Here is a 24,705-nt window from a genome sequence, read left to right as displayed (position 1 = left end):
TGGCCTCTTCCTGCCCTCATGGGTGTCCCTGAAGGAAGGTGGCTGCAATCCCTCCTGCATGCAGCTTTCCTCCTACACTGAAGACTTGTAGGGCTGCCTGTCTCTATCTCCTTGCAACTGCATATACTCAATAGGTGTTGTCTGAATGACCACACATATTCCTCACTGGAAAATGTAAATATCTGAAAAGCAATCATGTAACTTTTAAAAATCTTTTTAAACATTTTATTTTTATATACATTTTTTGAGATGGAGTCTTGCTCTGTCGCCCAGGCTGGAGTGCATTGGTGCAATCTTGGCTCACTGCAACTTCTGTCTCCTGGGTTTTCAAGCAATTCTCCTGCCTCAACTTCCCGAGTAGCTGGGATTACAGGTGCGTGCCACCACACCTAGCTAATTTTTGTATTTTTAGTAGAGATGGGGTTTCACCATGTTGGCCAGGCTGTTCTTGAACTTCTGACCTCAAGCGATCCACCTGCCTCAGCCTCCCAAAGTGCTGGGATTATGGGAATGAGCCACTGCGCCCAGTCACTTTTCTCTCTCTCTTTTAAGAGACAGGGTCTCTTTCACCCAGGCTGGAGTGCAGTAGTGTGATCACAGCTCACTGCAGCTTTGAACTCTGGGGCTCAAGTGATCCTCCTGCCTCAGCTTCCTGAGTACCTGGAACTACAGGCATGCACCATGATGCTCAGCTAATAGAATTTTATTATTTTTTTTGTAGAGAGGTCTTGCTATATTGCCCAGGCTGGTCTCAAACTCCTGGCCTCAAGCAATCCCCCAACTTTGGCCTCCCAAAGTGCTGAGATTACAGGTGTGAGCCACCGTGCCTGGCCAGGTGACATTCTTGACTGAGTATGTGATGTGTATGTGACATGCCGCTCTGAGTGGTAAGCTCCAAGTTAAGTATCTCCAAGATATAGAGGGTGCTGAAACTGTAAATGAGAACACTGCCACCAAATAAACTTATTTTGCTTCTGGGTTTGGAAGGCAAGGAAGTGAAGAAAGTGGGATGTGCATGTTAGTTACTGAATCTTAGCTTATTTATACTCAAACTTTGAGTACTTATGGAGCCAGGCTAAGATTTAATCCTTTGACAGGCCACAGGTTAACTAAGGGCCCAATAAGTGTAGAAAGAATTCCATCTAACTTCCCACCACTCTTGCAGGGAAAATGCAGAGTGCAGGTCTGAACAAAGTCCCATTTTTCTAAAGGGAAAAAGTTACCTGAACTTCTGAAGCAGCACAAAAAATCTTTAGCACAAAAGCCCGAAGACTACCAGAAATGGCCACCAGAGGGCAAGCCACTGATGAAGCTACAACAGACCATCCATCCCTTTAAGTCCAATTACATGGATTTTTTTTTTCCTCTCCTTAGCCTACAGAAACACAAAAACACCATGCTGTTTTAAGACTGGAAATGTGAGTGAGGTTCTTGTTTTTGCTCTCTGCAGAGCTTGGCCTCATTAGCCCTCTGGTTAGATCATCATAGTAACATGTGGTCAGTCCCATTAGCCTACAGAACCCCATCAAATGAAAGCCACATAGAATTTTCAATTTAGAGAACACACATAGTTTGGTGCCTTATATAAATTTATAATCAGGTCGCTAATGTATTTAGGCTCTACGACCCTTTGAAATGTAAGCTGGGTGTGGTGGTGCATACCTACACTCCCAGTGACTTGGGAGACTAAGGCAGGAGGATCACTTGAGCCCAGGAGTTCTAGGCTGGAGGGAGCTATGATTGCACCCTGCACTCCAGCCTGGGTGACAGGGCAAGACCCCTTTCTCTGAAAAAAATTAAAATCCAAAAAACTCCTTTGAAATAGAGTGCTGTGAAACAAATAAAATTTACAAAAAAGATTCTGATTCAGTTATCATTTGTTGAGGACCAATGATATGCCAGAAACTGCTAGGTGCATTCACAGGAGTTAACTAATGTTAATCTCACCACAACTCAGGAAGTAGGTGTGAAGTACAATGAGTAGTCACATTGTTTCCAGAACACATTTAATAAGAGAATGAACCAAGGACAAGAGTCATTAACGTGGCTTTGGGTGAGTCAAGTCTTGTGCCATATCAACAGCCCCCAAGGGTACCAGAGGCCAGGGACCACGACACTGTACTACTGTGCTCTCAGCAAAGTGGCTCTGCTTGCTCTCCAGGAAGGCAGGACTAGTGTGATGAGTGCTCTAAAAAGCTGTTGCCAGCAGGGACCCGAGGCCCAGAGCCCACAGACCCATGTCCACTGCCAAAGGAAGCCCCTCTCTGACCCTGCCCTGCTGACCAGTGTTTTCCTCCCTGGCCTCAGGAGGAGCTGGGCTTCCTCCCCAAGGCTGTGCTGCTCCTTTCCGCCTTGTTCCTCCGCTAGCACACCAGCTCTCCGGCAGGAATACTGGGTCTGTGTAGTGAACCCAGAGCCTCCTGTCACACACCACAGTGGCAGAGTGAGCCGGCCTTGGAGCCAGACTGCCTGAGTGCCCATCCTGTCTCCACCACATGCATGTGAAGGCCACACAGTGACATCAATGTCATCTCAACAGCCATGATGGGACCTCAGCTGCTTCTCTGTGCTCCACGGGCGTCCTTGTGTTCTATCCAGGTACGCTGCTTTTTTTTCTAAAGCGTGAGATATAAGTGCACAAGGGCCCGGTCCTCTGGTCACTAAGATGCCATGTCATGAAGCCCACATATACCCAGGTCCACGTCAGGGTGTGGCCTGCCCACCAAACCTCTTCCTCTGCCAAAGGATACAGAATGTGGGAATCCAAGTGATTCAGCGAGGCCCAGCACACCGAATTCACCTGGTGAGGAAGCACACAGCGAGATGGAAAGTTATTCTACAGTAATATGCTTTCCTGTGGAATAACGTGTGCGGACACAGACGTGGGACTTCTCTCTTCAGGTCCTGCTCCTCTTCAAATGGGCTGGAACAAGCATTCTGAGGGTGGGGCTTGAGCAGGACAGGAAGTAACCTCAAGCCTGAGTCCTTCAACAGACCCACAGGGAGACATCTGGTCTGACATACCCTCTGGGCAGGGCTGAATTTTCTACAATGGCAGGAGATAAGCTGAACTCTGAAGGTGTATCTCACTTCACCCAGAAGCCATTTTCAACCTATATCCATCTTGCGGCTTATGCCTCAACTGAATAGCAAGACACAGCTTCTCATGGATGCCGCCACCACCCCACTGCAACTTAAAGGTTGCTCCCTAGACAGCAAGCTCCTATTATTTGTTTAAGCCTCAGTGCTGGCTGCGGCCTGGCTGGATGACGCATCATTCCGACACACAGGGCAGGACCCCTCCCATCCAGGCCACAGTCACTGTCGCCCATTTCCAAGGAACTCTGTGCCCTGGTGTGGGCCCTTTCAGATCAACTCCTGGACCCCTGGATGGACGGTCCTGAGGACCAGTTAAAGCGCTGCTTCAACCTACCCCAACCATCTCATTTCACTTTCTTTTCCAAGACAAGAAACTCCTGGGGTCCTTTTCTTTCCCTATGGGTTCTCAGCAACTGTAAATCCATTTTTTTGAGACAGGGTCTCGCTCTGTTACCCAGGTTGGAGTGCAGTGGCACAATCATGGCTCACTGCAGCCTTGATCTCCTGGGCTCAGGTGATCTTCCCACCTCACCTCCCGCCGAGCCCCAAGCAGCTGGGACTACAGGTGTGCGCCACCACACTCAGATAATTTTTTTTTTTTGTAGAGACGAGGTTTCACCATGCGTGTTATGCTGCCCAGGATGGTCTGAAACTCCTAGGCTCAAGTAAAAATCAAGTCTTATGGAAAAATGAGGTAAGCATGCTCTGCCCTCTTCCCCAGTTGCTCTCCTCTACCCTGAATTTGGCCAACGACCCCCAGGGCCAAGTGTGCAGCAAGGCTACAGGGATGGGCAATGTACCTTCCGGTTGGTGAAGTAGAGGTTTTCGTGCATGAACACCTTGAGCGTAGGGGTCTTCAGACTTTGCAGGTTGATGATGCCATACTTGGAGCCTCCGACTTTAACATCGTTCACTGTGAAGAGCCGGTCACTGTTGGTATCTGCCTGGAGAAGGGAAGGGGGCAGTGGGTGACCTCCCAGGCTGCGCCTGGTGGTTTGCCTAAGAGGGACCTGCCCATCTCTCCTGGCCCCCATGCTCTGTGCATTTTCACTAGGTGAGAGTTCCTCTCTGTGAGCGAGAGTGGAGATGACCTCACTTTCCCCAACTCAGGGCAGCCATCTCTGGGCAAAGCCAGCACGAGTCTGATCTAACAATTCAGGAGGAAGGATGAGAATGGCAGTGAGGGGACATGGCCAGAAAGTCTGAGGTCTGCATGAGGACCTCACTCAGAAGTGAGTTTGGGAGAGTCCTAGCATCCACCCAGAGGAATGTGTCATGTGCCATCACGAAGGCTGTGCCGCAATAGGAAAAATGCTAGTTCCTATTACATAGGCACTATTTTTTTTTTACCACCATGAAAAAAAAATTGCATTGAATAAAACGTGCAATAGAAAAAGACTGCATTCAAATGTAGGCTATTTTTTTTAAGAGGTGGGATCTCACTGTTGTCACCCAGGCTGGAGTGTAGTAGCATGATCATGGCTTATGATAACCCTGAACTCCTGGGCTCAAGTGATCTTCTCTCCTCAGCCTCCTGAGCAGCTAGGACTACAGGCATGAACCACCGTGCCTGGCTACTTTTATATTTTTTTGTAGAGATACGGTCTTGCTATGTTGTCCAGGCTGGTCTTGAACTTCTGGCATCAAGTGATCCTCCTGCCTCAGCCACCCAAAGTGCTGGGATTACAGGTGTGAGGCACCATGCCTCGCTCACGATGTGGGCTAATTTTTTTGAGAGGAAGTCTCACTCTGTCACCCAGGCTGAAGCACAGTGGCACCATCTCAGCTTGCTGAAACCTCCGACTCCCAGGTTCAAGCTATTCTCCCACCTCAGCCTCCTGAGTAGCTGGGACTACAGGTGCGTACCACCACACCCAGCTAATTTTTGTATTTTTAGTAGAGATGTGGTTTCACAATGTTGGTCAGGCTGGTCTCAAACTCCTGACTTCAAGTGATCCTCCCATCTCGGCCTCCCAAAGTGCTGGGATTACAGGTGTGAGCCACCGCGCCTGGCCCTATTTTTGTTTTTTCTCTTGAGACAGAGTCTTGATTGGTTGCCCAGACTGGATTGTGGTGGCACAATCATGGCTCACTGCAGCTTTGATTTCCCAGGATCAAGTGATCCTCCCACCACAGCCTCCTGAGTAGCTGGGACTATATGCACACACCACCATGCCCAGCTAATTTATATTTTTTTGTAGAGACGGGGTTTACCCATGTTGCCTAGGCTGGTCTCAAACTTTTGGGCTCAAGTGAACCACCTGCCGAGGCCTCCCCAAATGCTGGGATTACAGGCATGAACCACTGTGCCAGATGTGGGCTATTTTAAGCTTTTCTTTTCTCATTTTAAAACATGATATGGTTAATTGCTATTTCAAAGCAAAAATCCACATATTTATGTGTTTTGTATATATTAATAAATACAGATCCACACACACGTTTGGACGTTGGTTTTGGTGAAATTGTACCAACGTTATAAGTTTACTCAGGAAGAAGTTATGTTCCCAGAAGAATCATTGAGACTAGACTCAGATCTGAAAAACTGCTCTCCAGGTGCCAAGCCACTTTCTGGCCCTGCAGTCACACCGGCCCGAGATGTCCAGGCTTGTGAACAGTGGCCTGTGCATCACCAGACCCCACACACCAATGACCCCCACCGTCCCCACCCACTTTACCCCAGGGAAGGGGCTCCTGAGGGGAACCAACCACAAGAGACAATTCTACTCATTCAGTCAAACCATACCCCCAAGCACACATGGAGAGAAAAGCCACATGGGAGAATGTGGGCTCGGTCCCCAACACTCCTGACATGGAAGGGCCCCGCTGTGGTGGTCTCCTGGGGCAGGAGAATGCAGTGTCGACCTCCAGTCCCACCAGCAGATGACCAAGTCCAGATGCTCCTGCCTCTGTATCTTCCTCTCACTCTCCCTGGCTTTCCCTCAGCCTCCAGGAAGGATAGGGCTTGCCGGGCAGGCCCTGCTCTTACGTGGTCCATCGAGAGGTCAGGGACCTTTGTTTGCAGTGGATCCTCTAGCTCTCTGCCAACATTTCCGTGGCCCCTGGGTTTAAGCGGCTGACCTTGGCTTCCAGCTTGGGTCCAACCCAAACCAGAGAAGGCCTTTCACCCCCCTGCAAATGATGTGATGGAGGTGTGTTGATGGGAGGTGCCACTGAGGCCAGGAGCGGCAAGCAAGGAGTCCTACCCTCTAGTGACCAAAGGCACACTGGGCTGCAGGTTTAGTCACCAAGTCCTGCCCCAGTTCAGGAAGAAGTAGATGTCCCCAGGTCCACTGTGAACCTTTTTAATTGCATATACAACACAGCCAAGGAGAAGTTATTGTGTAAAGTTCATTAGTCAAGGTGTGGCTGGGTCCAGACTCTGACATCAAACGACGGAGCTGAAGTGGGGGTGATGATGGTCGCCGCACAGCCTGCCTGCCAGCTCAGCATCTCCCAGCGGGTAGCCAGCAGGCAGGTTAAAATCGTACAACCAAGAAGATGCCACCTACTTTCATTGCAGTTGGCTTCTCCAGAGCCAGGTTTGATGACTGGCAACGCTAAGCCACAAAGTGTCCAGAGGGTGGCAGCCACACCCTAGGCAGGTGTCCCCCTCCCACTCACCAGTATGAGGTTAAATCGGTCGCTTGCCAAGGCGGAGGGATCCATGCTTCGAATCTGGACCTTTTTCCTCTCCATGCAGCTGAGACGCAGCTCGTGGGCTAAACTGCAGAAACAGAGCATGGGGGCATGGATGCTGAAGCTGACATCCATGAAGAAGATTCGGGGGTCTCTGGCCTTCCCTGCCCCCTGACGCCCATCTCTCCTCGTCAGCCTGCTCCACAGTACTTCTCAGCAATGGAGCAGAGCAAGACCCCAGATTATCAGAATTTGAGTTTCCCCACAGAACGCTCAGGAAGATGAAAATGAAGAAGTGGGTGGCCCATTTGCAGAGTCAAAGAGTGGGAGTTAGAGGGAGTTGTGTCTGCATCATTCAGTACAGCTCCTTTCCCTGAGATGACGAAAGTGCGGGAGATGAAACAATGGTCTGGAGGGCACTCCGCTGCTGGGAAGAGCCCCAGGATACGGCCGCCTCTTGTTTCGCAGGGTGAGGAACACATCTAACTAGATTTTTAACTTTCTGTCTCAGAAGGAGGAAAACAGGAGGGGCCTGCCCTGCCTGATACCTACGGTGTTTCTGGCCTTCCCTGAAGGGGCCCTGCTCCAAGGTCCGAGGGCTGTGCCCCAGGAAGCTGCCTTAAATGCAGGTTCTTCACTTGCGCATGTACAGTGGGGGCAGGAGACGCAGCGCTGGGCACTCAGGTGTTGGAGTCAGACAGTTCCCCACTTCTAGCTTTACCTTGAGCAAATCACTCCACTCTGAGCCTCAGTCTCTTCTTCAGGAAATGGGGGAAAGTATCGGCCTATTTTACAGGGTTTTAGTTAGAATGTATCAGCCATCATAAGTACTTTGATAAGGTTTAGTACACACACATCCACTTAATGCCCCATTTTTAGTGACAACTCATTAGAAGGGAAAGAAGGATGCAGAAATGTCATGGGAATGAAGTTGTAGGATCTTCTACTAGAATGACTTATGAGTAACAGAGAATAGACATCTCTGCCTACGTCCCCATCCTCTCTCCCTAGCCTCCTGCAAGAGTCCCCCGCCTTCGCTCTAGAGAGAACAGCTTTCTCAGGGTGGGTTTAAGCAGCAGAAGGCAGGCTGTGAACTGGAGCCCCTCAACTGTGCAGGTACTTCACGGGGTAGCCACATGGTCTATCCAGACTGGATTCTTATACCATGAAAATAAGAAAGAAAAGAACATTCATGAAGAAAACATAACAAAGAGGCACTGTCTTACTGGCAGTAATTGGTGACGTTGAGAAAACCCAGCTGGCTTTTTCGTAGCATGGAAGATGCATTAAATCCCATCCTGGCAATCTGTATTTATTACAAAAAAGAGAACAATTCAATGAAGATTTATTTGTTATGGGATAATGGAAAATGTTTTTAGTTCCATAGGACGTAATGAAGGAAATAGGCACTAAATTGGCAGAAATTATATGCATAAAAATCTGACGGTGTCCTTTCCAAGTCTCCTTTCCTTGGCAAGAGGAAAGGCCCAGCAGAAGAAAGTGTGAGCAGGAAAGTGTGCTCGTCAACTCTGCCCACGCTCCCCATCCACATCCACCCGCGGGGATGAAGCCACCAGGTGTGTTGAGGGCAGCAATGGGACTGCAAACAGGTCTGCACCACTCTCCGTTCCACCCGTGGTGACCCAGGGCTGGAACTTCACATTCCATTGCCTACCTTGACAACAAAATATGCTAGCATCTAGACCTGTTGGTCTGTATTCCAAACAGACAAGATGGCCTGTTTTCCACACCATGCATCCTGGTCTTCTATTTAAAATAGACAGCTGGGATGGGCATGGTGGCTCACATCTCTAATCCCACACTTTGGGAGGCCAAGGTGGGCGGATTACTTGAGGCCAGGAGTTTGAGACCAGCCTGGCCAACATGGTGAAACTCCATCTCTATAAAAAAATACAAAAATTAGCTGGGCATGGTGGCAGGTGCCTGTAATCCCAGCTACTTGGGAGGCTGAGGCAGGAGGATCACTTGAACCTGGGAGGTGGAGGTTGCAGTGAGCCGAGATGGCGCCACTGCACTCCAGACTGGGCAACAGAGTGGGACCCTGTCTCAAGAAAAAACCCAAAAAACAAAAAACAGTTACTAAAATTATATCACACTGCCTCCCAAGATTCCTTCAGGAATGACAAAATGTTAGAACTGCTGAAGGCTGGGTGCGGTGGCTCACGCCTGTAATCCCAGCACTTTGGGAGGCTGAGGCAGACAGATCACTTGAAGTCAGGAGTTCAAGACCAACCTGGCCAACACGGTGAAACCCTGTCTCTACTAAAAATAAAAAAAATTAGCTGGGCACGGTGGCACGTGCCTGTAGTCCCAGCTACTCAGGAGGCTGAGGCAGGAGAATCGCTTGAACCTGGGAGGTGGAGGTTGCACTGAGCTGAGATCATGCCACTGCACTCCAGCCTGGGCAACAGAGTGAGACTCCGCCTCAAAAAAAAAAACTTATCAAACAAGAAAATGGGGATGGAAGGAGGGGGCTCTTGGCTGTTCTTCTTCTTGTCTTCTTCCTGTCAGGGAAAAGCTGGGGCCACACCCCGTGAAGTGCCTCTGCTAAGTGTCGCAGGGGCATCTAATTGGCACCCTCTTCAACAGTGGATGGACAGGTGCTGGCAGGAGTGGAGAGGACAGGGGGCGAAGGGGTGAGGAGCCCACCTTTTTCTGTCTGTCCTCTTCCTGGAGCAGCCGCAGTCTCTTGCTCTCCATCTCCTTCTGCCGGATGCTCTCTTTCGTCAGGGGGTTGCAGTTGTTATGTCCAGGGAGCAAGCGGAAGTAGCGTTTCTTTTCAGGGTCAAAGTAAAATCCAGGTAGCTCTTTAGACAAAAAAATTAAATGCACCAATTTCAACAACTGTGAACTGACCACCTGAGTTGGGCGCCCAGTGGCCTGTCCCCCCACCTCGTGGCTGTCTGTCTTTTCTGAGAGCGGGAATGAGCTGCCTCGTCAGGCAACATCCTGGACTGTGCTCAGTCCTGGGGGAGGCGGTTTGCCTCATGACCACCATTCCTGACGCACCCAGCTCCTTCCCTGAGTGTTTCAATTTGCTCCTGGAATTCCTTCCAAGCCAGGAACGGGTCTCAGCCTTCCCTGTGCGCAGGGGCCAGGAGTCCCACCCCACAAGTGGCCTTACCTGGCACAGAGGAGGTCCCAGCTGTGCCAGACGAGGTCGACGGAGACTCGTCATCACCGTGGCCGGAATCGTGAGCGGGCTGTGCTGCCCGGGAGTCAGACCTGTTGACACACAGCTGTGTTAACTTGCAGCCCAGGGCTTGAGTTCCAGCCATTCTGACGGGGGGTCCATTCGGGCAGTTCTGCAGCCTTCACCTCTGATCTCTGACCTTTCTGATTACTTGAGAAGCACTGATCCCCTCTTGCAAATACAAGAAAATAGGGCAAGGTTTTCGTTTTTCATTCTTTTTTCTTTCTTTAAAAGAGGACAGATGTCACAGTGATTCCCTCTTCTTCTCACTCCAGCATTTTGTGAGGTCTTGTGGAATTTTCCAGATTAAAAGGAAAAATAGAAATCTCTGCCAATAAGAATTTTACCAGCTGGGCTCATTTGTCAGCACAACAGCAGTTACAAGGCTAGGTGAATTTCATTCTTTATTGGATTCAGTAGCACAAAGAGTTTACATTTTACTTGACTACACAATCTTACAGAGATACTGGGGTTTGGGGGACAGAGGTGATTAGTTCAGTAACACTGGGATAGAGCTGTGGCTAAAACACTTGATGTGCAAATCCATAAGTAGCTTCTGTGGGAATTATAGGCTGAAGGATGTAGTAGAGGCGTGTGCCACCACACCCAGATAATTTTTATATTTTTAATAGAGACGGAGTTTCACCGTGTTGGCCAGACTGGTCTCAAACTCCTGACCTCAAATGATCCGGCTGCCTTGGTCTCCCAAAGTGCTGGGATTACAGGCGTCAGCCACCACGCCTGGCCCAGCCAACTTTATTTTTAAAATACATTTAATGTAGCCTTGGCCTGGGTGGTGGTTCACGTCTGTAATCCTAGCACTTTGGGAGGCTGAGGCAGAAGGATCACTTGAGCTCAGGAGTTTGAGACCAGCCTGAGCAACAGAGTGAGACCTCATCTCTTAAATAAATAAATAAATGTAATGTAGCCTGGTGTACAGGGTTTTAAAGTCTACACTAGTATACAGTAATGTCCTAAGCCTTTGTGTTCACTCATCATTCACTCACTGACTTCCAGTCCCGCAAGCTCTGTTCACAGGAAGTGTCATATATAGGTATACCATTTTTTTTTAAATCTTATATACCCTATTTTTACTGTATCTTTTCTATGTTGAGATACACAAATACCACTGTGTACTGACTGCCTCTAGCATTCAGTACAGTCACATGCTGTACAGGTTTGCAGCCTCGGAGCAATCGGCTACACCATAGAGCTTAGGTGTGTGTGGCTGGCTGTACCATGTAGGTTTGTGTTGCGTATGTGCTATGATGTTTGCGTGACACGATTGCCTAACAACATATTCCTCAGAATGCATTCCCCCTTGTTAAGCGAAGCATGAGTGTATATCCTTGTCCAAGACTTAGGCTGAATTAATAAAATTTGGTTTCCACAAAGGTATTTGCATAAAAAGTCTACAAAATGGAGAAACGGTTTTCCAGCTGTTTCAGATAACGTCCATCTCTAGCCTTATGGCGAATGCTGTGGCCAGAGGTCGTGGTCACTTAGGAAAGAACAGAGAGGGTCCTCTCTCCTCACTACTCAGTGTGGTGGGCTGACCCACCACAGCGACATGCCCTGGGAACACGTTAGGAAGGCAGGCTCTCCTCAAGACCCCTCAGACCTATGGAATCAGAACCTGCATTGGGACGAGCCCCCAGGTGATCTCCACGCCTGTGAGCGTGTGACATGCCATGTGTACAATGCCAGAAGCACACTGGGCAAAAATGGCTCCCCAGAGCGGCACACTTGCCTGTCTTCAGAATCACGGAGTCTGAACCAAGGGTTCTGCTGGTGGCTTCTTCTCCCATGTCTTCTACTCTGCCAGCGACTTTTATTCATTTCTGTTCCTAAAAGAGAAAAACAAAAAAATCCATACATCTCTGTGTGCGGGCCATGGGCTTTTCTGTTTGCTTCTTGGCAGCTGCTTCATGCTTAGCGCCAGCAAAAGACTGGCCCACCCTGGGTTATCATCAGATTTGCCACAGCAAGCCTTACCCGGGAAGGGCTGCCTCCAGCACTCCCCCAACATCCTTCCCACTTCCTTCCTGTCACCCCGAGTTGACCACATGGTTTCCTACCCCACAGAAACGTTGCCAGGTTGGCCAGGTGCGGTGGCTCATGCCTGTAATCCCAGCACTTTGGGAGGCCGAGGCAGGCGGATCACGAGGTCCGGAGTTCGAGACCAGCCTGACCAACACGGTGAAACCCCGTCTCTACTAAAAATACAAAAATTAGCCAGGAGTGGTAACGTGCACCTGTAATCCCAGCTACTCAGGAGGCTGAGGCAGGAGAATCGCTTGAACCTGGGAGGTAGAGTTTACAGTGAGCTGAGATTGTGCTCACTGTAAACTGCACTCTAGCCTGGGCGACAGAGTGAGACACCGTCTCCAAAAAAAAAAAAAAAAAAAAATTGCCAGGCATGAATCCCTTAACTTCACTCCCTTCTGCTTCACAAATACCTGCCTTTACTAATTGTCTTCTTCCTTGTCTTGGACAACAGGTATCACTGCTCCTTTTCAAGGGAGACCCATCCCACCTGGCTGTTGATCTCATTCCTTCCCAGGAACTGCAGACATCTGTTCCCCCATATGTTAATGTCTCCTTCTCCTTATCTCAGCTTTTAAAAACATGCCCAGGTTTTTCATTTGTAAGTGTTCCATTTCTAATCCAAAAAAAATGGGCATATTCTGAAAGAATGGTCTACATCTACGAATTCAATGTCTTCATCTCCCAATATTCCTCAACCCACTGCAGTTGAGCTTCCTCTCTCCTCGCCTTTCTACTAAAATGCTCTTGCTCATGATTACCTACTTGCCAAAGTGAGTGGTCTCTTTTTAGCCCTTATTCCTGCAACACGTGGCACCAGGGGGCTACATTCTTCCTTTGGCTTCTGTAATATCTTTCTCTTGGTTTTCTTCTTGCTAAATGAATCCTTTGCTCATTTCTCCTGGGTCACACACCCTGTATGTGCTTTCCATTGTTCTGTCCTAGATCCTTTTCTTTTCAGACTTAACATCATCTCATCTACCAATGCAGATGCAGCTCCAACCCTAATATCGCTACTGAGCACCAAGTTCCTATGCTGCTTCCTGTCTATTTCCACAGACCCAACAGGTTCAAAAGTGAGTTCATGATTTCTCTCTAACCCCCGATCTGCTCTTTTGCCTGTCTACATCTCTCTTCTCTGAAAGTAATATCCCTGCCCCTGCAGCCCAAATGTGTGTGTATTTTTTGTTTTTTTGAGATGGAGTCTCGCTCTGTTGCCCAGGCTGGAGTGCGGTGGCGCCATCTCGGCTCACTGCAACCTCTGCCTCTCGGGTTCAAGCGATTCTCCTGCCTCAGCCTCCCGCGTAGCTGGGACTACAGGCATCTGCCACCACACCCAGCTAATTTTTGTATTTTTAGTAGCGACGGGGTTTCACCATGTTGGCCAGGCTGCTCAAGAACTCCTGACCTCAAGTGGTCTACCTGCCTCATCCTCCCAGAGTGCTGGGATTACAGGCGTGGGCCACCAAGCCCGGCCCCAAAACTTTTATCTTATTCATTGTCCTAAACAATGGCTCCTGAACACCATGTGTGGGTTTCCCTATGGATCAGTTACCTTATACCCCAGCTAAAGAACACAGTTGTATTTATTAATAGTTAAGTTACAAGCTGAAAGGCACTGCGCACAGGAAGGGAAGCACGTGTGGCCAGTGTTAAGACAGGTAGGAAAAAGGCTGCACGCGGTAGCTCATGCCTGTAATCCCAGCACTTTTGGGAGGCTGAAGTGGGAGGATCGCTTGAGCCTAGAGTTTGAGACCAGCCTGGGCAATATAGTGAGACCCCATCTCAAAAAAAGAAAAAGACTGATAGGAAAAATAAGCCCTACTGACATAAAGATTATTATTATTACCAACTCTATAAAAAGGTCAAAATTTCTTTAGAGTGCATGTTCTGTATATGAAATGATTCTAATTTGTTTAGTTATGTAACAGTGCATGAATACAGCAAAGAACACATGAACTGGTGAGTCAAAGACTTCAGATCACCCACAGGAGGCAGGACCATGTCCCACTCACACCATTATCCTCAATAGGGGGCTGCACAATCAGCAGGACGCAGCAGATGATAAAATCACTGGTGAGTGCCAGTTTGGGCCAGGGAGAGCATGTGTTCACCCCTAACTCATACAGGCACCACAATCTGGTAAGGGAGCCTGCCAACCTCAAGTAATATAGTTAGCAAGGTCAAGCAAAAATCATTTTAAAGGCCGGATGTGGTGGCTCACGCCTGTAATCCCAGCACTTTGGGAGGCCGATGCGGGTGGATCACCTGAGGTCAGGAGTTTGAGATCAGCCTGGCCAACGTGGTGAAACTCCGTCTCTACTAAAAACACAAAAATTAGGTGGGTGTGGTGGCAGGCGCCTATAATCCCAGTTACTTGGGAGGCTGAGGCAGGAGAATTGTTTGAACCCAGGAGGCAGAGGTTGCAGTGAGCTGAGATTGCACCATCGCACTCTAGCCTGGGCAAAAGGGTGAAACTCCGTCTCAAAAAAAAAAAAAAATCATTTAAAAAGTCACATACTAATAGAAGCCTTCCAAATACAGAAAGAGTTTAAAGGCTAGGACGAAGACAGTAACTTTCTAGTACTTTTAAGAAGCCTGTTCAGGGGTGGGGAGTGTGTCTTCTCTAAACACAAACACAGTTCATTCTCTATGGCCGCTTTATAGCACATGTTTGCACTCATCACTCTGCATGACTCTTTGTTCATACTCCCATCTCATACTGGATGTGATGTGAATTCTATAAGGCAAATGTCCTACTTTGTTCTTTTTTCTATTCCTAGCATCCATGACCTAGTTGGTGCCTAGTAAATTTTTGCTGAACTGAAGCAAAGCAAAACAAAACCTGTGGCTACTTTAAGTCCCAGGTAGCTTCTTTCTGCTCTGGGTTATTTCCATTTACTACTCCATACACATTTACAAAGCGCCCACTCCATGTGAGGCACTGGGGAGTAGGCAGAGATAATAAGCTGTGCTCCCTGGCTTCGAGGCGCTGATTGTCTAATATGGGAGACAGATGGACAGACCAACCCCTGCAGCGCAGGATAAGGATGAAGACCCAGGTCTCTCCAGGTGTGGTGGGAGAGAAAGGAGTGACTGCTCCACATGCCTGGGCTGGAGGTGGGGGAGGGAGGTAAGTGCAGTCTGAAGAATGAAAATGTCAGGCAAGCCCAGCGTGGTGGCTCATGCCTGTAATCCCAGCACTTTGGCAGGCCGAGGTGGGCAGATCACCTGAGGTCAGGAGTTCGAGACCAGCCTGACCAACATGGTGAAACCCCGTCTCTACTAAAAATACAAAAATTAGGCCAGGTACGGTGGCTCACGCCTGTAATCCCAGCACTTTGGGAGGCCGAGACAGGTGGATCACCTGAGGTCCGGAGTTTGAGACCAGCCTGACCAATACGGAGAAACCCCGTCTCTACCAAAAATACAAAAATTAGCCGGGCATGGTGGTGGGCGCCTGCAATCTCCACTACTTGGGAGGCTGAGGCAGGAGAATCACTTGAACCCGGGAGGTGGAGGTTGCCATGAGCCGAGATAGCGCCATTGCACTCCAGCCTGGGCAACAGAGCGAGACTCCGTCTCAAAAAAAAAAAAAAGAAAATGCCAGGTAAGGCAGTGGGGGCGTGGGGGCCTGCAGGCCGTTTGGTATGGCCAGAGCCTGAAGTTCAAGAAATGGGGGGGATGAGCCTGCAGAGGCAGACAGGGCATGATCCTGAGGACTCTGGGTGTGCGAGGAGTGACATGATTAGAGCTGCTAAGAAAGGGCACCTGAAAGGCAGTGGCATGGGGTGATAGTAAGAACTGCAGTGGCAAGCCAGGTGAGATGAACTAACTTACACATTATGGACATGGTACTTGGGATAGCAGAGCCTGGATTTAGATTTAGGCAGCAAATTTCATGGGAGAGGTGGAGAGAGGAGTTGAGAAAGGTTAAGTGAATAACTGGCAGAGTCATGAGCAGGGAGACTAAGAATAAAGGAAGAACACTTTGGGGAGAGGAGAGTAAGCCTGATTTTGAACAAATCAATCTCAAGATGCAGGCAATGGGAAATATGGGTCTGAGAATACAGAGAGAAATTGAGCCTAAAGAGACAGATTTGAAAGTAAACCAAATATGGTGACATGGACTGGGACAAATGGCACCAAAGTGGTAATGGTATACAGTGAGAATTAGAGACCTTTTTTTTTTTTTTTTTTTGAGATGGAGTCTCACTCTGTCACCCAGGCTGGAGTGCAATGGCACGATCTCGGCTCACTGCAACCTCTGCCTCCTGGGTTCAAGTGATTCTTCTGCCTCAGCCTCCCGAATAGCTGGGGCTATAGGCGTGTGCCACCATGCCTGGCTGATTTTTGTATTTTTAGTAGAGATGGGGTTTCACCATATTGGCCAGGCTGGTCTCGAACTCCTGACCTCGTGATCTGCCCACCTCGGCCTCCCAAAGTGCTGGGATTGCCGTGCCTGGCCATTAGAGACAATTTTATCTAGTAATAATATAAAACCCAGTATGCATCACAGTTTGTAGATCAGTGCTTCTTAAGGACTATTTTATCCACCAGGGGACATTTGGCAATCTCTGGAGACATTTTTGTTTGTCACAACTTGGGAGAAGGAGGGGTAGGCTGCTACTAGCGCCTAGTGGGTAAAAGCCAGGGATGCTGCTAACCACCCCACAATGTGCAGGGCAGCTTCCATATTCTTCAGCAAGAATTATCCAGGGCTGGGTGCAGTGGCTGATGCCTATAATCCCAGCTGCTCGGGAAGCCGAGGCAGGACGATTGCTTGAGCCTACGAGTTCAAGACCAGCCTGCGCAACATAGCAAGATCCTGTCTCAAACAAACAACATTAAAAAAAAAGAAAGAAAGAAAAAAGAAAAAATTACTCAGCTGGGTGTGATGGCTTACACTTGCAGTTCCAACTGCTTAGGAGGCTGAGGTGGGAGGATGGCTTGAGTCGAGTTTGAGACCAGTGTGGGCAACATAGCAAGACTCCATCTCAAAAACAACAACAAAAGGGTTACCTGGCCCAAAACAGTGCTAAAGCTGAGAAAACCTGTTCTATGTAGGAAGCACTCAAAAACAATTTGCTGGTAACATGCTGTATCTAGCACCTTTGGAGCTGCTCTAGATGTTAAAATCAGGTGTGTTGCAGAAGGTTGGGCTTGGCTTTGTCTTTCAGAGAAACTTTTAAGTACCTCAAGGCATAAAGAATTATAATTTCTAAGAGACTACTATTCTGCAAACAATGTTAATCACAAATAAACACAATTTGGTTTTTTGGAAAATGACTGGACAATATTTATCAAATAACTTACAAATGTACATGCCTTCCTTCTGGGAACTGCTCCTACAAAAATGATTCCAAGATATTTACTCAATTTTTCTGAATCATTTTATAAGGCCAGTATTACTCTGTTACCAAAACCAGACAAAGATATAGGAAGAAAAATATAGGTCAAGGCCGGGTGCAGTGGCTCACGCCTGTAAGCCCAGCACTTTGGGAGGCCAAGGCAGGCAGATCGCCTGAGGTCAGGAGTTCAAGACCAGCCTGGCCAACACAGAGTGAAACCTCATCTCTGCCAAAATACAAAAAATTAGTTAGGCGTGGTGGTGCACACCTGTAGTCTCAGCTACTTGGGAAGCTGAGGCAGGAGAATCGCTTGAACCTGGGAGGCAGAGGTTGCAGTGAGCCAAGATCATGCCACTGCACTCCAGCCTGGGCAACAGAGCAAGATTCTGTCTCTCAAAAAAAGAAAAAAAAAAAAGAAAGAAAAATATAGGTCAGTATGGGTTATGAATATAGAGACACAAAAATCCTTAACAAAATGCTAGCAAGCGAAATCCAGGAGCATATAAAAAGGATTATATACCATGACCAAGTGGGATTTATCTCAGAAATAAGGTTGGTTAAACATATGAAAATCAATCAATATACCATACTAATAGATGGGGAAAACCTCACATGATTTTCTCAACTGATACACAGAAAAAGCACTGGACAAAATGCAACATCCTTTCATGATTAAAAAAACACTCAACATACTAGAAACAGAAGGTAGTTTCCTCAACCTGATAAGGAGCATCTACAAAATACTCACACCTAACATCATACTTAGTGGCCAAAGACAAAGTTTTCCCTCTATGGTCAGGAACAAGAAAAAGATGTTGGTTCTCAATACATCTGTTCAACATTGTAGTGGAAGTTTTAGACAGGCAATTAGGCAAGACAAAGAAATAAAAGGTGACCAAACATGATCTTATATACAGAAAATCCTAAAGAATCCACCAAAAATCTACTGGACCTCATAAATGAGTTCAGCAAGGTTGCAGGATACAAGATCAATATAGAAAAACCAGTTGTATTTCTATACACTAGTAATGAACAGCCTGAATATGAAAGAAAAGTTACATTTACAACGGCATCAAAAAGAATAAAGCACTCCTCTGGTCCTGCTCAGGCTCAGTTACAAAAAAAAAAAAAAAAAAAAGAGAAAAAGTACTTAGGGATATATTTAACAAAATTAATGTATGGCGTGTACACGGAAAACTATAAAACACTGTTGAAAGAAATTACAGATTTAGTGCAATCCCTAACAAAATTCCAAATGCCATTTTTTTAGCAACGGATAAGCAGATCCTAAATTCATATTATGCAAGGGACCCAGAATACCCAAAATCATCTTGAAAAAGAACAAAGTTGGGAGGACTCGCACCTCCCAATTTCAAAATTCATTACAAAGCTACAGTAATCAAGACACTGTGTTACTGGCATATGGATAGAAATACAGATCAATGGAGTAGAATTGAGACCAGAAATAAACCCATATGCCTATCTATGGTCAACTGGTTTTCATCTAGGTGTCAAGACCATTCAACGAAAGAAAGAAGTGTCTTTTTAACTGCTGGGACATTTGAATATCCAACTGCAAAAGAATGGGACAAAAATGAACCAAAATGGATCTAGATCTAAAACTATAAAACTCTTTGAAGGAAACAAAGGTATAAATCATCATGATCTTGATTAGGCAATGATTTCTCAAATATGACACCCAAAACTCACACACACTACGTGTATATATATATATATACACACACACAAACACATACACACACACACACATAAATTGGGCTTCATCAAAATTGAAAACTTCCGTGCATCAAAAGACACTATTCAGGGCCGGACACAGTGGCTCACGCCTGTAATCCCAGCACTTTGGGAGGCTGGGACTGGCGGATCACTTGAGGACAGCAGTTCGAGACCAGCCTGATCAACATGGCGAAGCCCCGTCTCTACTAAAAATACAAAAAATTAGCTCGGTGTGGTGGCGGGCGCCTGTGGTCCCAGCTATTTGGGAGGCTGAGCCAGAAGAATCGCTTGAACCCGGGAGGTGGAGGCTGCAGTGAGCCGAGATGGTGCCACTGCATTGCAGCCTGGGCGACAAGAGCGAAACTCCGTCTCAAAAAAACAAAAACAAAAACAAAAAAAAACTCCGTCTCAAAAAAAAAAAAGCTACACAAATAGCCAACTGGCACATGAAAAGATACCCAACATCATTAGTCCGTAGGTAGATGCAAATCAAAACCACAGTGAGATACCACTTTATTTATTTAATTTTATTTACTTATTCCCTCCTACCCCCCTTTTGGCTGAAGTGCAGTGGCGCGATCTCCACTCCTGGCAACCTCCATCTCCCCGGCTCAAGCCGTCCTCCTGCCTCAACCTCGGAGTAGCCGGAATTACAGGCACGCGCCACCACACCAGGCTAATTTAAAAAATATTTTTGGCCTTCCGCCACGGCCGCCATTGGAGAGCAGCAGCCATGGCTCTGCGCTACCCCATTGCCGTGGGCCTCAACAAGGGCCGCAAGGTGACCAAGAACGTGAGCAAGCCCAGGCACAGCCGCCGCTGCGGGCGTCTGAGCAAACGCACCAAGTTTGTGCGGGACATGATCCGGGAGGTGTGTGGCTTCGCCTCGTACAAGCTGCGCGCCATGGAGTCACTGAAAGTCTCCAAGGAGAAACGGGCCCTCAAGTTCATCAAGAAAGGGGTGGGGACGCACATCCGTGCCAAGAGGAACGGGAGGAGCTGAGCAAGGTACTGGCCGCCATGAGGAAAGCCGCTGCCAAGAAAGACTGAGCCCCCTCCCCTGCCCTCTTCCTGAAATAAAGAACAGCTTGACAGAAAAATAAAATAAAAATAAAAAATATTTTTGTAGAGACGGGGTCTCGCTTTGTTGCCGCCCAGGCTGGTCTCGAATTTCTGGCCTCCAGCGATCCTCCTGCCTTGGCGCAGTGTTGGGATGACAGGCGTGAGCCACCACGCGCGGCAGCAATTCTGAGATTTAACACAGGGAGCCAGTATGTGCCCAGCGTATGTGTATGTAGTGCACAGAATATGTGGACCATCCTCTATAAAGGTTCATGCATGAGGAGGTCGGCTCTCTCTCACAGTCTAGCAGTTTTCCACACAAAAGCGGCACACATTTTTGCACAGGTCTCCAAAATGGTGTCTGGTTTGGGAGCCCGCAGCTTCCGTAATTACAGGCTCTTCCCTGCTTCCAGGGCACCATTCCAGGCCTGGCCTCAACAGGCCCAAGGCGCAGGCTCAGAGTAGGCTGGGCGGGGTGGGGGGCAGGGTGCGCTACACCCAGTAGGGAGCAGCCCCGGGCTTCCGTGCCGCCTGCAATACTGGGACCCCCAACACCGGCCAGCCCCGGAGCCAAGTGTGGGGGATGACAGCCCGCACACATCGGGGCTGGCCTCGCCTCCCCCTAGGAGGTAGGCTTGACAGCACAGGGGGGTCGGTCCAGCCTTAGCACGGGGCCAACACTCAGAATGGGGGAGGCGCTCCATCTCCCCACGGGGCTCTCCAGTTTGGGGGCCTCGGGGCTGTTCTGGTTTCCAGGCTGAGCCTCACCATCTTGTTTAGCACATGGTTAGGGGCCCTGGACTGGAGCCCAACAACCGGGGCTCAGAGACCGGGGCACCCTGGGGCCGCGGGGTTGCTTCTTGGGCGGATGAGAATGTTCCGGAATTAGACAGTGGTGATGGTTGCACAATCTTGCCAATATAATAATAAAAAAACCCACTGGACTGAACCCTTTTAAAAAAGTTAATTTTAGGGTATGTGAACTATATATATATATATAAAGGATTTTTACTACACCATGCTGTAATAGTTAAAGTGAGAAACATCCTAGATATCCAACAACAGGGGAATTTTGTAAGAGTGTAGACTGGCCGGGCGCGGTGGCTCATGCCTGTAATTCCAGCACTTTGGGACGCCGAGGCGAGCGGATCCTGAGGTCGGGAGATATATGAGACCATCCTGGCCAACATGGTGAAAACCTGCCTCTACTAAAATACAAAAAATTAGCCGGGCGTGGTGGCGCGCGCCTGTAGTCTCAGCTACTCGGGGGGGCAGAAGCAGGAGAATTCCTTAAACCTGGGAGGCGAAGGTTGCGGTGAGCCGAGATCGCGCCACTATGCTCCACCTTGGGCAGCAAGAGTGAAACTCCGTATCAAAAAAAAAAAAAAAAAAAAAAGGTGGGGGGGTTCCTGTAGACTAGCGGGCTGTAATGTGCAAAAAGCCACTGGTCTGTAAAGCTGAATACAAAGTAGCTTCTACAGGCCAGGGCGGTGGCTCACGCCTCTAATCCCAGCACTTTGGGAGGCTGAGGTGGGAGGATAATTTGAGCCCAGGAGTTCAAGACCAGCCTGGGCAACATAGTGAGACACCCCTCCGCCCCGTCTTCACAAATAATTTAAAAATTAGCTGGTTGTGGTGGTGCATGCTTATAGTCCCAGCAGTTAGGAGTTGTTCACTGTAAAACAACATTTTAGACAGCTGACTTTAAGAAATACTTTAGGCGCAAGCTTTGTACTAACGCCCAGCCTGAGTTAGCATTTTCAATCCTATTTTACAAATGAGGAAACAGGCTTACAGGACTAGATACCATACCCAGCGTTAAGTTAAATGGTGGAACAGGGATTCCACCTCTGTTGGTAGGACCCCCAGGCCTGGTTACCCACAGAACACCACCTCAACTCTAATTTCCATCGTTATTTAAAATCAGAGTTTGGGACTCTGGAATTGTTTCCTCTAGGAAGCTGTCCCCTCAGTTTTCTTTGCGTCTGGCTGCGCTGCTGGAGTCACAAGACAATGCCTGTAGAACACCATGGTGAAAGGCGTCATGGTTTCTGAAGCCCCCGGGGAGCCCACGAGGCGTGGAAGAACTGGCTTTCTCGCTAACACACAACCCAGAGTGGAGGCGAGGGCCAAACCCAGGCCCCATCACTTGCTAGTTGTGCGCTACCCCGACGGACAACCAAACTGCACCCCTTTCTGCGTCTGACAAGCACATCATAGCGCTGGGAAGTTAGCGCCTGTGAAGCCGGCAGCACAGAGCCGGCCACTTCGTAAGCTTCAGCCACGCCTTACCTGTTATGCTGACCTGAACATTCACGCGGGACACCGCCCCAAGGCCCGCAGCCCAGCCCCCGCCAGGTGTCGGGGGGGCCTTCAGCAGCAAGGCTCAGAGAAGGGCTTAGAGAAACGCCCTCAGCGGCGACACTCGGGGTGCCCTCCCTGAGTGTTTACGGTTGCAGCACTGATCCGGCCGGAGGGCCCCACGCGCCCCAGAACAGGCGGAGCGCGCCGGCCCAGCTGCCACCTAGGCCCGGTGGCGCCGGCGTTCCACGTGCTCACTCCTCCCCGCCCCTCCCCACCCCTTTCCCTGGTCTTCCTCGCTGCGCCTGTCTCCCACCCCGAGCTCTGCAGCGGGAGCGCGGTAGCCCTCGAACCGACGCCAGTAGGCACCCCAGGCAGCACAGTCTTACCTGTTCAGCGTGTCCCTTCTGGATTCCCCTCGTGCTCAGCTCTGCAGGAGTTGGACCGAAGCGTGCAAGGACCCGGAAAGACCAAGGTGTAGCGTCAGCCAGTTAGGTGGATACGTTTTGGTGTTGTAGCAGCCGATAGGGCTATAGCGGCCGTCCTTTCCTTCTCACTGGACGCGGCTTCTGTCTGTCGACGTCAATAGGGGCGATCTCACGAAGAAGGCGGGGAGTGGGGCTTTGGCTCCTCCCAGGCCTGGCCTGTCTGGGGCGGATGCACGTGGAGGCTGATCAGGGAGCGCTTGGGGGTGGGGCCAGGCGCACGCCGGGGCGGGGCCGGGGGCTGCTTTCGGAGCAGCGGAACTGTCTGGAGACCCTTTCCTGAGAGACCGTGTCCTCCTCCCTCCGCAGGGTGATCCGGCCCTGGAGAAGTCCTCTCGCCGTAGTGGAAAGAGCGAAGGAGTCTGTGAGGCGAGGGACAGAAGTAACGTGATGTTACGACTGGCGGCGATGTCTTCGGCAGTGGCCTCAGGCGGCCGAGGCCGCTGCCCTGGGTCTGCGTTCAGGGTGTAGCGTAGCGAGCCCTGACCGTGAAACCGGAGGTCTCCGTGTTGGCTCCAGTACTGCTGCTTGCTGTGGGACCTAGGGCCAGTCTCTTCCCTTCTCTGTGCCTTGATTTCTTCTGTTGAGAGAAGGAATCGGATCTATCATTCTCATGTCCTCTCCAGCTCAGAGTTTGTTCAGACCACCAATATTTCTAGAATGACCTATGTGTGCTGTGCCTGTCCCAGGTATCAGCTGACGGTTATGAGATCTTCTGAAAGGAAAACGGAAGCCTCTGATGGGCTTGTGGCCCGAAGAGGCAGTTTGTGAGGACAGCTGGGTTCACAGAGGCCAGGCTTGTTGGGGTCCAGCAGTAGGCCTGGTGCGGCTCCGTAACACAGGCCCCTGCCCGCGGCTGGACCCGTTAGAAAGCAGGCGGTGGGGTTCACCCATTGCACGCCGTGCGAAGGCATTTCAGCTGTTAACCAGGAAGCTAGGATTTCAGGCTAAACTCCTGGCTCTCAGGAGTTTATAGATAAATGCAGGATGTGGAGCGGGGCCGCGTGATGAGGGAAATGAGAGAAGTGGGCATAGTCAGAATAAAGAACCGCTTCATGAAGCTTGAGCGGCCTCGAAGAGAAGGCGGAGAAAAATGCTAGCTGAACAAACAACGTGACTGGAGGTCCCCAGCCGGTTCAAGCCGGCTGGTTGGGAGGGGAGTCTGGAAGGAAAACTCAGCAGGGTGGGTTGGGGCTTGGTCACGCAGGAGATGTCAGGGAAAGAGTAGTCAGGCCGGGTGCAGTGGCTCACGCCTGAAATCTCAGCACTTTGGGAGGTTGAGGCGGGTGGATCACTTGAAGCCAGGAGTTCCAGACCAGCCTGGCCAACATGGCGAAACCCCCAACTCTACTAAAAATACAAAAAATTAACCGGGCGTGGTGGCGGGCGCCTGTAATCCCAGCTACTCAGGAGGCTGAGGCAGGAGAATTGCTTGAACCTGGGAGGCGGGGGTTGCAGTGAGCCGAGATAGTGCCATTGCACTCCAGCCTGGGCGACAGAGTGAGACCCTGTCTCAAGAAAAAAAAAAAAAAGAAGTAGACAATGGGAGGCTCTGAGGGTTCTAGAGCTGGGAAGTGACAGTACTAGAGCTGTGCTTCTGGGAAATCACCGTGTAGGGAGTTGGGGAGAAAAGACTGTGGAAGTCAGCGGGGAGACCCCTAAGGAACTTATTGCAGTAACAGTCCTTGTGAAAGGTAGTGAGGGCCAAACCAGGGTAGGGGTAGCCAGGATGGAACGGGCGTACAGATGGGAGGCAGGATTCAGAGGGAGAATC

General features: G+C 49.3%; 2 protein-coding genes across 12 annotated transcripts in view; one reads left to right on the top strand and one right to left on the bottom strand.

The window, feature by feature from the left end:
• The window catches only part of DCAF4 (DDB1 and CUL4 associated factor 4), a 32,265-nt gene extending 9,270 nt beyond the window's left edge, over positions 1-22,995 (bottom strand). For 5 of the 11 annotated variants that reach the window (XR_010136996.1, XR_008513332.2, XM_024231848.3 and 2 more), the window contains exons 1-8: positions 22,836-22,995; positions 11,700-11,796; positions 9,881-9,981; positions 9,406-9,563; positions 7,962-8,041; positions 6,721-6,823; positions 3,900-4,043; positions 2,751-2,800 (exon numbers count right to left, since the gene is read on the bottom strand). Coding sequence is in view for 8 of the 11 variants with exons in the window: in XM_024231848.3 (XP_024087616.3) it covers positions 2,751-2,800; positions 3,900-4,043; positions 6,721-6,823; positions 7,962-8,041; positions 9,406-9,563; positions 9,881-9,981; positions 11,700-11,788 (725 nt within the window). In the remaining 3 variants the exon portion in view is untranslated. Of the gene's footprint in view, positions 1-2,750; positions 2,801-3,899; positions 4,044-6,720; positions 6,824-7,961; positions 8,044-9,405; positions 9,564-9,880; positions 9,982-11,699; positions 11,797-22,437; positions 22,712-22,835 lie in introns of those variants that run through there. The other 6 variants (XR_008513331.2, XM_024231849.3, XM_063715631.1 and 3 more) reach the window with 6 other exon arrangements.
• On the top strand, positions 19,805-20,086 carry LOC100440502 (large ribosomal subunit protein eL36-like). Its single transcript, XM_054530790.2, has one exon. The coding sequence runs from the start codon at positions 19,817-19,819 to the stop codon at positions 20,084-20,086; it is 270 nt and encodes an 89-aa protein (XP_054386765.1). The 5' UTR covers positions 19,805-19,816.
• Positions 22,996-24,705: the final 1,710 nt, after the last annotated feature.

Source organism: Pongo abelii, chromosome 15 (genome assembly GCF_028885655.2).
Source record: "Pongo abelii isolate AG06213 chromosome 15, NHGRI_mPonAbe1-v2.0_pri, whole genome shotgun sequence".
NCBI lineage: Eukaryota > Metazoa > Chordata > Mammalia > Primates > Hominidae > Pongo > Pongo abelii.
The sequence above is the reverse complement of the archived record's forward strand: the minus strand, read 5'-3'. Positions and strand labels throughout refer to the sequence as shown.